The sequence below is a fragment of the Talpa europaea genome, assembly GCF_964194135.1.
Source record: "Talpa europaea genome assembly, chromosome: 5".
In the NCBI taxonomy this organism is placed as follows: Eukaryota; Metazoa; Chordata; class Mammalia; order Eulipotyphla; family Talpidae; genus Talpa; species Talpa europaea.
Window position 1 is genome coordinate 103,518,436 of NC_140071.1, and position 17,083 is coordinate 103,535,518.

A 17,083-nucleotide genomic window follows, 5' to 3' on the forward strand; every position below is an offset into this window, starting at 1 on the left:
CCTCCAACCATTCCCCTAGCCCTTCTTAATCCAGGACAACCACTCATCTGCTCTTCATTTCTATGGTTTTGTCATTTCCAGAATGTTGTGCAAGTGGAACCATTACACTTTGAAACCTTTTAAATTGGCTTCTTTCACTGAACATAATACTCTACAGATCATCCAGGCTGTTGTGCATCAACAGCTTATTCATTTTACTGCTGTGCAGTATTCTACTGGGGGAGTTACTTTACCTTAGACAGGTTTCATTTTCCTTATCTATAAAATGATAGGGTTTTGAAGGTTAAACAAGTTCGTATTTATTATTTAGAAATGCTTGGGATATACTAAGAATAAAAACCACTGTTAACTATGAAACTTATGGTCTGCCACAATTATATTATTTAACAATTTAATTTAAAATGAATCTTTATTGAACAATTATGTGGCACAATGCTAGGTGCTAAGCCAATCTCTAAGATATGTTCCTTCCATTTTTCAAGATTGTGAATATCAAGTCTTTACTCAAAAGAAAGTATGACAAGGAAACAGGTAAGCAATTTAACAGGTAACATTTCACACAGATGTGTTATTAAACTAATTCAAATAAAATCTTGACTATTTCAACTCTCAGAGATGGGTAGTGACCTGGGTAACTGAAAATTCATAGAATTTTTATAAAAAGTTTGTAATGAGTATAAAAGGAATTCAAAGATAGTAAACTATGTGCTTTTTATTATTTCATTCAATCTTTATAATAATTTTCTAGGGAGTTTGAAAACTTAGACACAAATAGCAAGTAATGAAGTGTGATGTCAGATAACTGATATTAGAAGTATGATACAATTTCAACCTAACACATGTCCACTTCATAATCTAATAGACATGATTTACAGACACATTGCATATACAACCAGTCATCACTGTAGGAAATCACTTCACCAGAAAAATCTTCAATCTTGCCAACATTAAAGATGAAATACCAAAGAAGTTAACAGTTCAACTCCACAACCTCCTAGAGTTTATAGCCATTTTTCAGGTAGCTAGAAGCCAATGTTGATACTTCACCTGTTAAAAGGTCAAAAGTTATGACACATCCATAACAACAGATAAAGAGACAGAAATAAAACAGCTGAGCAGTGAAAGTGTCCTGCAGAGATCTAAGTCTATGTATATGTACATCATTAGTTTTCTCAAAGTAGGAAGTTGGGATCTTCCTCAGACCCTGTGCTGCTGTGTATGGGTAATAGCCACAACTCATATTTAGTCATGTTACAAGTACTCATTTGCAAAGATTAGGTAATACAGTAAAATTTTAGCATTTCACATAACAGAAATGAGACAAGTACAAAATGATACAAAAAGAATGGAGTAACTAAAAAAAGTGGTAAGTCATTTCTCTCCCCCCATTCTGGTATATATTTTTAATGACCTTACAGAAGGATCTTTCTGTAAATTAGGTTCTTGGCCAACATTATCATATATACTTAACTTGTAATTTAATAAGATCATCCAAGTATTGATATAGTTTACATCTTCTGGGTTTTTATGTGCTTACAGTTCATCTTATTTCTCTTTTTGAATTCACCTATGACAATCATACACTAAAGTTCAGCAAACAAAATGAAAAAGAGGAGGTTGACTTAAGAGTAGGCTTGATTCTTGCATTAGTGTTTGTATTAAAGAAATGGAATTTTGCCCAGGTTGAGTAAGAAGTATTTAAGAAGGGCATAGATTTGTTGTCTTTATGTATCATTTTTCTTTAGGAATTGGTCTATGAAGGACTCAAAACCATAAACATTTATGGTGCCTGGTAAAAAATAATGATAATAATAATAACTCACTGAATAAATCAACAGAACCCTCCTCTTTTTTTCTCACTTAATACTGATTTTTTTTATTAATTTATGTGTAACTAGTTATTTTGAAAGCAGAATCAAAGATGGAATACAAAGAGTTTAGTTATAAGAAAAAGAGATCATCATAATTTACTCCTTTCAAGGAAAGTACAGAAGATACTGTGGGTTACTGCTACAGAAAGAAACCTGCCTTAGTTTTTTCTGGTGTGACCACATCTACTGAGGACTGTTCTCTCCCAGGTCTGATACAGAGACCAAGAAGTTTAAGACAATCTCTGCTCTTAAGTGTCCTTTAACTGGGATGATCAACACATAAGAATTAGAAAACAAGTAAAAGCCTTAAGTTGCAAATTCTGCAGGACTTGAGTGAGTGGAGCAATGAATGCGGGTCAAGTCTGTCAGCAGCAATTTGTGGACTCTTGTTCCCATCTAGACTAAAGGGGGCTGGGAGGAAGGTCTGGGTGGAATGCCATACAGGAATGAGGCAGGAGAAGAGACTTAGGGCAACTTGGGCAGTAGAGTTGGTGAATAGGCCAGTCTGGGCAAAAAGGGGTGGACATATATACGCTAGAAGTGTGTGCTAAAGTCAGAGACTACTACCTGCCTGTCAAAATGGGAGAGTGTAAAACAATAAAGTGCAAACAAACTTCAATTTTTCCATTTTATTATAAAATGTGTAAATCACCACGAGGTCCCTAAAGTTAGGTACCAGTTACAGAAAAACAATGGTTGGTCTGGGGAACTGATTAGAACATATGAACTACTTTTCAAAATAACTGCCCCAGAAAGGAATCTTACTACTTGACCAAGTGGAAAGTGCTTACTGTTATGGAAATCTACAAATCAGAGCAACATTCCAGAGCAAATACCTTAGATTCTTGGGATCTGTTTTTCACTTTTGTAGAATTCACAGAAATATATAAACATTTTCATAAGTGATTAAAAAAAATGCACATCTTCTCAACAAATAAATGGAAAAAACAGCCATAAAAGAACTCAATATAATTTGGAATGTGCCTTTTGCACACATTACTTAACAAATATTATAAAGGAAGCACATAAACATACATTAATGCCACATTATTTAGAACCACAAGGATAAAGATGTAAATGCAAGACTGAAAGCCCTAATCCTGTATGAAGGACCGGCAAGGAAAATCTGGCAAATGTGTTACTGCTCCTGTTACTGCCATGGAAAAATAAAACCTAAAGCTGACACTTCCTCTTATAGAAAACAATCAAAGGTGGTTAGAAAATTTTAAAACAAAACAAAACAGAAAAAAAAGGAAAGAAAAGAAAGCTGAAAGATGTTGGTGTGGCACGCACCTTCTGTATCATCGCGCATTTGCTCCACCAAATCTGTCAAATCCTCCCAAGAGTCTTTGCAAACGGCAAAAAGAAAGGAAAAGAAAGAAAATGTCATGCAGGCCAAGAAAGAAAAGTGCTATTAAAAACAAGATTTCAAAAGGGTAAGTGAAAGGGAGGTTTTTAGAACTCTTTCTGCTTAACCCAAAGATTAACAGTACCAAGGGCTGGGAATACAACCAAGAGAGACAGGATTCCGCAAAGGTATCAACCATGGTTATTAAGTGTTTCAAAGCTAAGATTATTTATTTCAAAGTTTCTAATAAAAGGAAACAAAGATGCACATCCCATAAAAAAGTAACAGATTTTTTTCCCCATTGAAAATAAAAATTAAGTTCCTTGTATTCTAAATATGTACAACATTGACTGCATTCAACATTTATTTTGATCACTTCAGTAAAGCTGAAAAACATGTAATATTTCTTAGACTAAGGAAAAATATCATGATGCAATCTAGTGACTTTCAAAAACAACCAAAGAGAAATCTAAACACCTTTTCCAAATCCCTCCAGTGCCCCAAACTAAAGGGAAGGATGCTGCTTTGAGGATAAGACAAAATAAATAATTTATAATCAACAGACATGTTTATTCAGTTAAAAGTACAGTATTCTCTCCTCTTAATGAGTTCAATGTTCTTGTACACAGAATATTCCATGTTTGGTAAGAAGCAGGTAAGAATTAGATTACAGATGTGGTAGATATTAACAGATAACAATAGCAGTGAGAACACTACTCTGAAATGTTTTGGGAATCTATAAGCATTTTTAATTAAATGGATTACCCTTCAGTTACTCTGAGGCTAAAATAGAGACAATGGTAATATTCATACATAAACACACAAAATCATGTGAATTCATGTGAAAATACAGGGCAAATAAAGGAAAGTTCTGAGAAGATGAAACAAGAGAAAATGGGCAAATACTTTTTCTGTAATTCTTGTACTTTCTTCTTAAAAAATTTAGTCAGGTAACAGAATCATCATCTAGGATAAGATTTTGTCTTTTACTGAACTCTGTCACCACTTTATTAAATTATCACTGTAATTATTTGCTTAATTTTCAGTTGCCATGGTACAGTGATTTTCAAGTAGACTGTAAAGACACAGTCTAGTGTTGAATATATGGTCAACTGTCCTACAAAGATACACAATAAGATGTAAATATATTAGAAGTTAAAATTCAAAGTTAAGGAAACATAGAAGTGATGGGAATCTTGTAATGTGTCATTTGAATAAAGTGGAATTTTTTTGAAAAAGAAAACTACGTAAGGCAAAACAAAACTTCAGACCAAACCTAAACACAGTTTAAGCTTCTACCTGAAATGTAATCTTTGACTGTGCTATCTGGAATTGTCTGGTTAGCAGTAACAAGGCGATCTGCTTGACAGACCCTTACACCTCTCATAGGGAGATGACTTTAAACAATTCCCCCCCCCCTTTTTTTTTTTAAATCTCACACACTGCTTGTAAAGATATTTCATTTTTTTAATTTTTTTTTAATTTTTAAAAGAAATTTATTTATGTATACAAGAACTGGGGTACAGGCCAGAGGTGTATGTGTGCGGGGGTAAGAAGATTCACCAGAGACAGAGTGGGGAACAGAACAGGCAGAATGACTGAAGAACACTGCTGAGGGGAGCAGCAGGCAAGTAAAGAGAGGTCTGCTGTGCCATGTGGGTAGCTCCCTGGTCGGCCAGGAATCTAACTCGTGCTGCAGAGGCCGTGGATAGCTTCATAGGTTGCATCTTAACCCCTTGTGCCACCAGAGAGGCCCAAAAGGCATTTCATTTCGAACAGCTCTTTGAAGTTCCTTTCTATTTGCTAGCTGGGATGCTGCCCAATTCATAATCATTCAATAATGTCATTAGATCATCACATTTACTCAGATGAGTTTTATTCTTTAACAACAGATTACCTGGTTAGGTAAGACACACTAACCAGGTGTGTATTAAGACACACTAACCAGGTGTGTATTAGAGGTAATGTATTAAAAAAGGCAAGTACATTTGTATTTCCTGCAATTAAAAAGTCTAGAAGTTAATGATTTAGGAAACCAAGTACAAGAGTACAGCTCAGGGCCTCCCTAGTGGCTCAAGGGTGAAGACTCAACCTATGAAGCCATCAGCAGCCACTGCAGCATGAGTTCAATTCCCGGCCAGCCAGGGAGCAACCCACATGGCACAGCAGACCTCTCCTGGCTCGCCTGCTGCTCCCCTCAGCAGTGTACTTTGGTCAATCTGCCTGTTCTGTCTCCTGCTCTGTCTCTGGTGAATCCTCTCACCCCCCACACCTCTGGCCTGTACCCCAGCTCTTGTATGCATAAATAAATAAATCTTAAAAAAAGAGTACAGCTCATTAAACCAGAATTAAATCCCTAGCTTCCATCAACATGTCAAACACATCACTTTATACAAAGTAGGAGGAGGCATGATGGTTCAGAGAACAAACTCAAGAGTTAGGTAATGGACTGGCATTACTGGCACTGCCTGGACTGGCATCCTAGTTCCATCCCTACAGATGGATGACCTTTGTCGAGGTAATTTCTTTTTTCTCAATTTCCTCACCTATAAAACAGGGTAAAGAACAGTACCTTTTTTATAGCACTGTTGTGAGAAGTAAAGCATAAACACAGGTCCAAAATCCCTTATCTGACTATTTTCTGGCCAAACCTATTTTAAAATGTGGAATTCTTGGTACACACTGAAGCCAATAAATAAGCCCAACCGGCAGGATCTGGGACAACATTCCACATTCAATCACATTAATATTTCTGCAGAAAATTACTGATTTAATAGGATAAACAGAATTTACTCATGCAGATTAAATAAATAGGTTAAAAAGAGGCTATACATAGTCTTCACCAAATCCAGATCTTGTTTTAGGCACCAAATGAGTTGAGGCAAATTTACGAAAAATGCTTTTGGATTTCAGATTTTTTTTTTTAAATTTTGGAACTGTGGATCTGTGTACGTAAAAGCACATAGTGTCACAAGTAGAAAATATGTGTTGGCTACTAATATTTCATGATAAATTAGTGGTAAAATACATTTTTTAAAGATTTATTTATTTATTTATTTATTTATTTATTTATTTATTTATTTATACAAGCACTGGGTACAGTCAGAAGCATGGGAGGGTGAGAAAATTCACCAGAGCCAGAGCGGGGAGCAGAGCAGGCAGAAGGACCGAAGTACACTGCTGAGGGCGGCAGGAGAGGTCTGCGAGCCATGTGGGACCCTCCTCTGGTGGCCGGGGAGCAGCAGGGGATCGAACCAGCGCCGCAGAGGCTGCGGGCAGCTTCGCAACCCAGTGCTCAACCGCTGCGCCACTGAGGAGGCCCTAAAATACATTATTGATAGATATATTTACATATGTCATTTTCAGGTATAACCCCAACAATATGCAACAGGTTTATATTATGTAAGATTATAGATTCATAAGAATGTACTCTTTTAACCACCATCATCAATTGCTCTACATAGCTGCTATGTGACCTTGTGAAAGTCAGTAAAATGAACATTCCCATTTATTTTCTTTAACTAAAAGTCACACTTGCCATGGAACAAAAGACTGCCTTATTAAAGCAAAATATAAAGATCCTCCAAGATAACTCTCTGACTCTCCCATTTGCGTGTCCCATTTAGAACCTTTCTCTGTTGCAACCAGACATTATCTTTTGTTTTGTTTTAAAAGAAAAGTTTAAGTTACAAGTGTTGGAGTGATGGAATCAATTTAATACAGCCCTCCTCCCTTGAAAGATTTTCTCATTTAAATTTGTATTCCACTTTACCTTGGCATGCTCAGGATTTTATCAAAATAAAGAACTGATATTATGCCACTCTTTCATTATTCTGAAGAATTTATAAGACTAAAAAAATTGGACCTTTTGGAATGTGTTTAAAATATTGAAACAATAGTAACAAAAAAAAGCATCTAATATATGAGTCAAAGAGGTAGATACACTATCAACTCTTGGCTCTTTCCTAGAACATTTCATTTTTCTAGGAATAACACTTTACTGTCTTGAGCATTTTTATCCTGGCTGAAAAAAACTATATAACTTTAATTTGTGTCATAATAATACATATTCTCAAATTATAGAGATGAGTAATTTAAATTAGTAATTTAAATTAATTCAGAAGATTCATCTGGATTTTTTCTGTAGAGAATACACAATTCAGAGTCGTATCAATCAGAACTGTGCCAGACATACACAATAAATGTTAAACAAATAAACAGTAAAGAGGGACTTCCAAAGTTAGTATGGCTATAGAGACACAGTGAGTCTCAGTTTCCACTCAACATACTGACTCACGAGGAAAGGCGTGCACAGCCTAGAAACGCTGAGGGCTGCTGCTGTGATGGTGTCCTGAGGCTGGTAATGAAACACCAGGAACACTCTCCACTTCAAACACTTCAGTTAGATGGTTAAAATGACTGAGCCCAGTCATCTTATTTGTATGGTGTGCATGAACAAAGACATTTTTCAAGTCAAGAGAGAAGAGACAAGGCTGGAACTGTACATGGGCCCCAAACTAGGAAGCTTAGCTCATTTGAGGCTCACTCAACTAATTTCTTGGCTATCATTCTGTTTCAGGTCTAAGAATGAATAAGTCAGCAGGTTGATTTATTTAGCGCTGGAAATATTTAGCTCTGTGGTTCTATAAAATATTTGCTCAGTGATGCATGATGACTCAAAGATAACAGCAGTGTTTTCTGATGGAAGAAGGGACCCTGGCTTTGAAGTTGAAGCAGATCTGGGGTGGAGCCACTGCTCTACTGCTCTAACGCAGCAATGGGCCCCACATACACAAGACATACTTCATTTTTCTCTGGGTGAGAGAAATGGCAGAAGCTCCCACCCTCTGGAGCTGTGCTTAAAAGGACTCAAAGTGCCCCTCCTTTGTTTATGCAGCTACAATTATGAAATCTTTCTTCTTGATATATCCCTTCTTAAACAGAATTAATACAGATCAAATTACAGTTAAGCTTAGAGACAAATGTAACACAGCTGAGGTCTGGAGTTTTTTATATAGTGTTACTTTTTAAAAGTTTACTAGTTTCTTGGGGGAAACTCTTCCTGAAGCCCCAACTACTGATCACAAATAACTCTTTGAGTTACTTAAAAAAAAAATTAAGGAATTTAAATTACTCAGCACATCACATGTTCTCAATGTTAATTTTATGTTCACAAGAACCAATGTGTGCCCTGTATTTTGGTTTGGTTACAAACTGGATTCATCTAAGTACATGTGCTATAATTATTTGAAGAAAACAGAGGAAATGGGATTTACAAAAACAAACAAAACCCAACTAAACTAAATATTCACCATGGGGTAAAATATGTCAAAGGAAATAGACCAAATGACAAGTTTAACAGCTGTGGTGCTGCTAAATTAACAATAATATAACTAACATGACATCATAACAAAAACCACCCAAGGGGGCCTCCCTGGTGGCCCAAGTGGTTAAGTCTCAGCACTACCAAGCTATCACCAGCTGCAGCACAAGAGTTGACCCACATGGCGCTGCAGACCCCTCCTGTCTTGCCCGCTGCTCCCGTCAGCAGTGTCTTTCAGTCAATCTGCCTATTCTGCTTTCCACTCTGGTGAATCCTTTCACTCCCCACACCTCTGGCCTACACCCCAGCTATTGTATGAAGAAAATAAATAAATCTTTAAAAAAAAATCACCAAAGGAACAGTCAAGTTAATTTTGAAAAATACTAAGAGGTCCTCATCTAATAAACCACTATTTAGGTCAAGTTGTATCTTCTCCACATAGCATAGTAAAAACAAAAATATCAGTAAAGACACACATGTGGTCCTATAAAAGTAATATTATGACCATTTGAGCCACTTAATATTTACTGAGTACATATGATGAATGAAGGACTTTACTGAGGCAGTCAGTTTACACAGTAGTTACAAAGATCAAACAGCCACAGACATTGCTCTCAAGAAACCTAAGTAACTATGACATAGGGTAAAAAGGAATTGGTATTAGAAAGATAAGAGAAGACACAATAGATTCCTAAGTCAGGTGAGCAGATAGGTAACCTAGATGGCTAGGGTTGACAGGGCATGCATGGGCTGTGAAAGGATGAGTAGCTTGTTTGTCTTCTTGTCTGAATGGATGCAATGCCAAAATAATGGGTCTGATATTCTCAGTTGGGATGCTGCTGCCCACAGGGCTGGACACCATGGGATTCTCAGACACAGTACATCTCATACACACTCTAATTTTTTAGCTCTGGAAGGAAGAAAAAAAGAAATCCCAGGAGCCTTTTAATCTCAGAAAGCAAACTTTAGGAATCTTAGAAAAGTATGAAATTTCTCATTGAACAATTAAAGTAAAAACCCATTCTCTTCTACTTAGGACACTGTCAGTAGCTTAGTGAATAAAACAAAACATTACCATGCAGTTTATAGGCGCTGCATCAACCACTTTAAAAAACCACAACTATCCTTTAGAAAATACTATTTTTAGTACAATACAGGAAACGACAACTAAATGCAGCAGCAAAAGGCAAAAACAAGTTGCAAAGAAATAGCCAATATGAAAGTTCAAGATACAATCCTAGTAATAAAAATTCTAATGCTTATAGCAGCTCAGAAATGCATATGAAGATTAAAATACATTACTATTTAATCCAGAAATTCTACTTCTAAAAGAGGGTAAAGTATAAAGTTTTCATAATGCTGTGTCAAAACTACAACAGTAACATTTACAAAGGATCTGTCTGTAAGGGAGTCAGAGAAATTATGGCATATCCACTGAAGACACTGAGGTGATACAAATTTCCATTTGCTCATGTAGAAAGATATCACAGAATTAAAAAGGCAGGTCACACAATACAGGTATGGTATGATTTTATATGCATAAAATTGTGTGAACTTGTAAATCAATGTTGTGTGTATATATTAAAAGAAAATCTGGTTACTAAATCTTATCAGTGGTTATCAGTAGGTGCTAGAATTTTAGGCAAATTCTATTTTGTATTTTATACTTTCCTGTATTCTATAGCTCTTATAGATATATCATTTTTGTAGAAAAATAAAGTTTTATTAAAATACATATAGGGCCTCCCCTGGTGGCGTGGCAGTTGAGTGCTGGGCTGCGAAGCTGCCCGCAGCCTCTGCAGCACTGGTTCAATCCCGGGCCACCAGTGAGGATCCCACATGGTGCGACAGACCTCTCCACTGCTCCCCTCAGCAGTGTATTTCTTTGTCAGTCAGTCTGTCTGTTCTGCTCCCCGCTCTGGCTCTGATGAATTCTCTCACCCTCCTGCGCTTCTGACTGTACCCAGTGCTTGTATAAAAAAATAAATCTTAAAAAAAAAATGTATGCACAATATCAAATATGTATTTTCTTTAAAATTCCCATTATTTTTAATACACTAGCATATACATTTTCTTTTGGGAATATTTTATCATGATGAAAAAGAATTACTTAGGGCTATCTGGCAATAAATCTATTTCACAATTCGCATGATTCTAAGTTCATCAAATCCTTCTATTTGTTCTCTGGAAAAGTTCAAATATCACAAATTGCAAGGGAAGAGATTTAATATTTACTTCCCTGTATACTGAAAAGCACTTCAAAAAAGGCACAGAGGATTGGTGGGGGTTGGAAAAGTCACAATGGAAAACTGTTCCTCATTATATTCTCCAACTCCACCTTAAAGAAGTAGATAAACAATACAGACTCACACCTGAAGAGCAGAGCACTAGTTTTCTTTCCAGCCAGGTCTCACAGGTACTTGGAAATCTAACAACTTGAATTCTTTTTTTTTTTTTTTAAGATTTATTTACTTATTTAAACAAACACTGGGTACAGTCAGAAGCGTGGGGGGGGGGGGTGAGAGAATTCACCAGAGCCAGAGCAGGGAATAGAACAGACAGACGGACGAAATACACTGCTGAGGGAAGCAGTGGGCGCGGCAGGAGAGGTCTGCCACGCCATGTGGGACCATCTCCAGTGGCCGGGGATTGAACCGGCGCTGCAGAGGCTGCGGGCAGCTTCGCAGCCCAGCGCTCAACCTCTGCGCCACCAGGGGAGACCCTAACAACTTGAATTCTAATTTGAGTTCCACCACTGAGTAATAAGTTATCTAACCTGGTACACATTTGGTAATTACTTTAGGACAAATGAATTTTAGGCACTGGAAGCGGATAAACCAAAGAAGAGTTAATGTGAACTCCATTGAGAAAGGCACAAGTTAAGACTAAATGAAAAGTTCTGTTCTAAGAGGTCTAGAAAAAATTTACCAAGAGAGGAAACACAATACGGCACTGTGATTAATGACCACATACTAAAGTGAACACCAGTGCAGTAGCATTAAGGAGTTGGTCTCCTTAATGAAACTGAAAGTAAATCTGAAATGGGAAAGAGAAAGCTGATTTTAGGGAGAGTACCTTATGGTCAGTTTACAGGCATCATGTAGCTCTTCTGTGGCATAAATAGGAATTGGGATGCCAGTGAAAATCTACTGATATTTCTCTGCCAGAGTTAGGATTTTATAAAATCCTGGAGGCAGGTGAGTAAACTTACCTTGAGAGGGTGATTACCAAGGTTTTTCCTAGTAGAGTAACAAGAAGGGCTGAACTTTGTCAAAAGAACTTTGCCCGCCAGTGTTCTGAGATGGTATCAAAAACTACAACTGTCTCATTTCTCACAAAGATCGCCTTATGCACATGTAATCACAATTTGGAGAATCTGGCAATTTGAATGCAAAGCTAATTCAATTCATGGCAACAAAGTTCCAGTAATCTCACCAAGGACAGATTATAAAAGGAGGCCGACTACAGCAAAATGAAAGGACAGTAACAAGATTCTGTGAAAAAAAACAAAACAAAACAAAAACAAAAACAAACAAACAAACAAACAAAAAAACCCACAAGCCTAATGACTTAGATTTATTTCTGAAACTTAGGAAAGGAATAAATCAAAGGTGTTACCAAACAGATCTAAGTCGAGACACTGTGGGCAGCCCTTGTGCACTGCAAGCAGTATCCAGACAGCACTGAGAACAAATCATGACACTCAGAAAACACAGGTCTCTGGTCTGGAAAAACTCAAAAGTCTAATAGAAATATTAAAATACCATTTTTCATGATTGTTATATGTCCTTTGTAGAATATCTGGAAAATAGAGAAATATGAAAAGCACCATAAAAACTACTTAATCACTTTTTTACATTTTTGGTACATTTTCTTTTACTTGTGGATATGTGCACCTACATTTAAAATAAATTGAGACCTACATGCAAATGTGACTTGGGGGAACAGCTTTTTAAACTTACATTCTAAACAATATTCTATACCATTAACTATTTTTCCACAGTATCATTTTTAGTGTACATAGCACAGATGTTCTACAATTTATTGAATTATTTTCCTATTAGGCTATTTAAGTTGACTTTAAAGTTTAGTTATCATAAATCATACCACTGTGAGAAATGTGTAAAATTTTGCTTATTAACTCTCATTATTTCCTTAGGATGGATGTCTGATATAATTATTGAGAATTAACTTTTGAAGGTCTTGATTCACATTGAAAAAGCAATTTCCAAAAAGGCGTGCCAATATAAACTCCTACTAGCACAAGTCATGCTCTCCTAGTTTTTACATATTGCACTCACACTGAATATTATACAAAGATATAAACTTCTATTTTCTAAATAAGATACAGTGAATCAGGAATATGAAATACTTGAAAAAAAAAACCCACAGAAACCATAAATTGTGCGTAATAGAGGAAAACTATTCTAAAATTTTTTTCTTTTAAAATGAATTAATTATTTTCTGGTATTATGGTACATTACAAGTTCACTTTAAACAGTACACGGTACAATGAGATTTCTGAAGGAGACAGAAGAAAAATTTTCCCCCAAAGAAATTTCTACACAGTTTCAATCTAGTGAGGCAGACAGTACCCAAGGATTCAAGGGGTGAGAGAGTTGGACTTGTTAGAGAAGGCAGTCAAGGGTCCTTTCCCTCCCTTAGTTAATGTCAGCCTGAAGACTCTCAGGAGAAATAATGTTAAGAATAATATTAGGGTTTTGTTAGAGTACAAAATCAACGGCCTTGCTGGAATAGGGAACTATTACCAAGGAGTTTGGAAAAACATGGAACAAATAAAATTACCCGAATGAGAGCACAAGAAGCTTAGCTAAATAGTAAAAATTAATTACTATTTCATAAAAATCAAAATCAACAAGCAACTATAACCCAGAGACACACTATGGGGGTGGGGGAAGAAGAAGGATTAGGGTCAAAATAAGGGGGGTGGGAATTGTATGGGGAATATAACCAAGATGAAAATACATACATTGTGCAAAAATGAAAAATGATGTAAAAATATATAAAATAAAAAAATTACTATTTCAAATACTCCATAATCATGAGCACTCTTGCTACCACAGTTTTCAATTCATTTTCTACATTTTTAATTTAGCACATAGAGGTGCTACTTGCCAGCAGGGTCAGTCTCAGCAGTGTGCCGTTTTGCTATGTGGCTGTGTCTGTGCAACTATGTAAAGCTTTTCAAGCACTTTATAAAAAAATGATTGCAGAGAGGAATAAGAAAACAAGCAGATAAATAGCTAAGGTCTAAAATTTACTTGATGACAGTCACCAAGCATTCCCCAAATGACGTATTTTTGGTCTCATTTGAATGCTTATTGGCCAGCTCAGGCTGGCCAACATTGTGTTCAGGACTGCCTGAAATGTCACCAGAGACTGGTAAGATGTCCTTGATTACATGCAGATCTGTTGCTACACTTATGCTCACTGAATTCTGGTACAGGAGGGCTGCATTGAGGGTTGAAGTTGGAATCCTGGCTTTACCACCTACTGCATCCCCAAACATCAATTTGTAAAATGGGGGTAACACTACCTTGGCTCAAAAGGTTATTGAGGATTAAATGCAGATTTCACTTACGGATTTTTGAGCATTGTATGCCTATACCTTTTTTGGTGGAAGAGATACATGTTATTAAAAAAGACAAGGGTTGGATTACATAAATAAATGAAAATAGGAAGTCTAATCACATATTTACATGTTACTGGTATATATTATTAATAGTAATAGTTCTATTACTCTATTAATTGGGAGAAATGATTCCTATTAATTCCTATACAAAAGGACTATTAAAACCCACATATTGTATGATTTTGTACATGTAAAGAAGTATATGCACTCATAATTAGTGAACTTTTATTCACTTCAGATTTTAATGTTAAAGAATAATGTGTACAAACAGAGGAGGAAAAAAATTGCTATTTCATCATCACTCCTAACATTTTGTCCTTTGTGGAGCATGTGCTTTTATTAATGTTTCTGTTTAAAGACATGAAAATTTACTGGAAAGGAAACCTATAAAGGAACTGAAAATAAATACTAAAAAATCTTTCAGTTCTGGTGTTTGGCTCTCTGCAAGTGCTGTCTGTCTACCGCTTGCCCCTAATACCCCATGTCTTCAGTTGATGCTCAGGTAACTCCTGCATATCTTTTAGGTCTTATCTCAAACATTCCTTTAACTGGAAGTCTTCCCAGGAATTGCCTAAGACTAGAGTTTTGGCTCTGCGTCTACCCTACTGTAGAAACAACTGCAGTGCACTGATCACCATTTCAGTTATTTGAAGCATCTCCTCAGACATACTTGACAATAAGCTCAGAAAATACCCAGGAATGGGCTTATTCGCTGTGTTGTAGCCTTAGGACCTAGCTTAGGGTGGGATGTAAAATAGCAGAGGGATACTTTAATATATGTTGAATGAAGGGCTCAGGGTGATTATATGATAAAAACTGCAGTTTTTAAAGCATTTCAGTTTTTTCTCTTGGGTTTCAAACCACACTAAGTATTTTTTTTCCTGGAAAAGTATGTGTGTATGTGTGTGTGTGTGTGTATAAAATTTTTAGGATCATGGTTGCCAGGTTAGAAGCCCTGTACTAGACTATGCATGATATGACTTCATACTGTTAAGTATCTCGGTAAACAATCATTTGGCTTCCCCTGACAAAATATCCAACGGGACATGCACTTTTTTTTACTAAAACACATGCAAACCTCAGATAGGATGGGACTACACTAGCATACGGTGATATTAATGAATAAAAGTACATCAGTAAATGCCAAAGGAGTTCTCTCCCACAGTCACTAAGTAACACTTACCATTTCATTTTCAGGGGATATTTCCTCACTTATATCACATCAATAGATTACTCCCCAATGGAATGGAGAAACCTGATCTCAAACATGCATCCATGCTGTCATATGGGAAATGTGGTCACTTTCAGTGTGATGGCTTTGAAGCAGGATTGTCCTTTGGCAACTATGTAGTAGGTTTACACTTGTTTTTACAGTAGCCTCTAGCATGCTTTACATGGACTATGAAATCATTGAGGGTAAGGGCTATCTGTTTCTTCGTCCCTAGAAATAGACTTTTCATTAAGGGATACCTAATAAATATTTCTGACCAACTGACAGATCAAATCACATTCCTTGCATATAGTACAGTATCATTACTATACTCAGACGTTTCGTGAAAGCTATTTCTTTATACATGACAGTATAAATGCCAGGTATTCTAACTGAAGACTAAGGCAAATGCAATGACAAGGGGGAAACTGCACTGTTATGCAATAACAGCATGTATGAAGCTTCCCCTCATAGACGGTTGTCCACAGTAAACCTCAAAGACTTGAGCAAAGGTTCTCTTCTCAATGTGTCTATTCAATATATCATTTCTTTATGGTCTGTCTCACTGTCTTTGAGGACATTTTCTAAGTCAAAAAAGGAATCACAAAGCTACAGCTGTCTTTATAACCAAATTCTATCATTTATTAAACTGATTATCTGTGCATTACCTCTCAATGTTGGATTCTCTATTTTTAAAAGGTTAGGAACACAAGTATTTCTTGATAACAGCTTTATTTTTAACCAATTACTTTCTTGTTTATTGAGGCACAAGAAAGGACAATGCTCAGACAGAAATTTAAGCTATTAATGTTCATCTTTATCTAGTAAAGAACTGGTTTAGACTGCCCCAGAAGGTTAGGCATAAAAACAGAAATACACATTAAAATGGTAATACATTTAAGAATGTGGCTTAAACTGTAGACTCAAATTGCTCCATTAATAAAAACACAAATAACCTTAACAGGATGCTTGACATTAATCATTTCATTTAATCCTCCTAATCTACTATCAAGCAATTATCATACCTAACTGCTTGCTATACTCAAGTTCCACCAGTTCATTGGGTGCTGTTTACAATGGACCACCTGCACCCCATATCTGTCTGGTGGTCACCTAGTCTTTTCCCAAGGTCCAGCCCAAGACTCATTTGCTTGATGAAATCTTTTCAGAATCTGGGGCCTCTCTGGGGGTGCAAGGGGTTAAGACGCAACCTATGAAGCTATTCGCAGCCACTGCAGCACAAGTTCGAGCCCCAACCAGGGAGCAACCTAATGGCACAGCAGACTTCTCCTGACTCACACACTGTGTATTTCAGTCAATCGCCTGTTCTGTTTCCGACTCCGTCTCTGGTGAATCTTCTCACACCCCCACTCCTCTGGCCTGTACCCCAGTTCTTGTATGCATAAATAAATAATTTTTTTTTTTTAAAAAGAAACCTTTCCAGGATCTTTTCCTCCCCTATGACTCCTATGGAGTCAATCCCATGGTCTTTCGGAGAAATCTATTTATAATCAGTTGTTGCTGGAGATTTGCTTCTAGTTTGAAATAAAAGTGTATTTTTAAAAAAGGAGAGAGAGAACATCTCCTTGACCATCAATAAGCACTGAAATAATGAAGTGGCTGCTTCTAGGCCCATGTAGTTACGTGTTAAGCTAGGGAGAAACTCTAGTATACACTG

The 17,083-nt window shown here is 36.5% G+C and overlaps 1 protein-coding gene across 5 annotated transcripts in view; it reads right to left on the reverse strand.

Moving 5' to 3' along the window:
• RUFY3 (RUN and FYVE domain containing 3) overlaps positions 1 to 17,083 on the reverse strand; it is a gene marked incomplete at both ends in the record, with an annotated part of 75,793 nt that overhangs the window by 42,899 nt on the left and 15,811 nt on the right. Inside the window, one exon of one of the 5 annotated variants that reach the window (XM_084233114.1) lies at positions 3,165 to 3,218. The exons of the other annotated variants lie outside the window; for them this stretch is intronic. Coding sequence (XP_084089240.1) covers positions 3,165 to 3,218 — 54 coding nt within the window. The remainder of the gene's footprint in view (positions 1 to 3,164; positions 3,219 to 17,083) is intronic. 5 annotated transcript variants of the gene reach the window in all.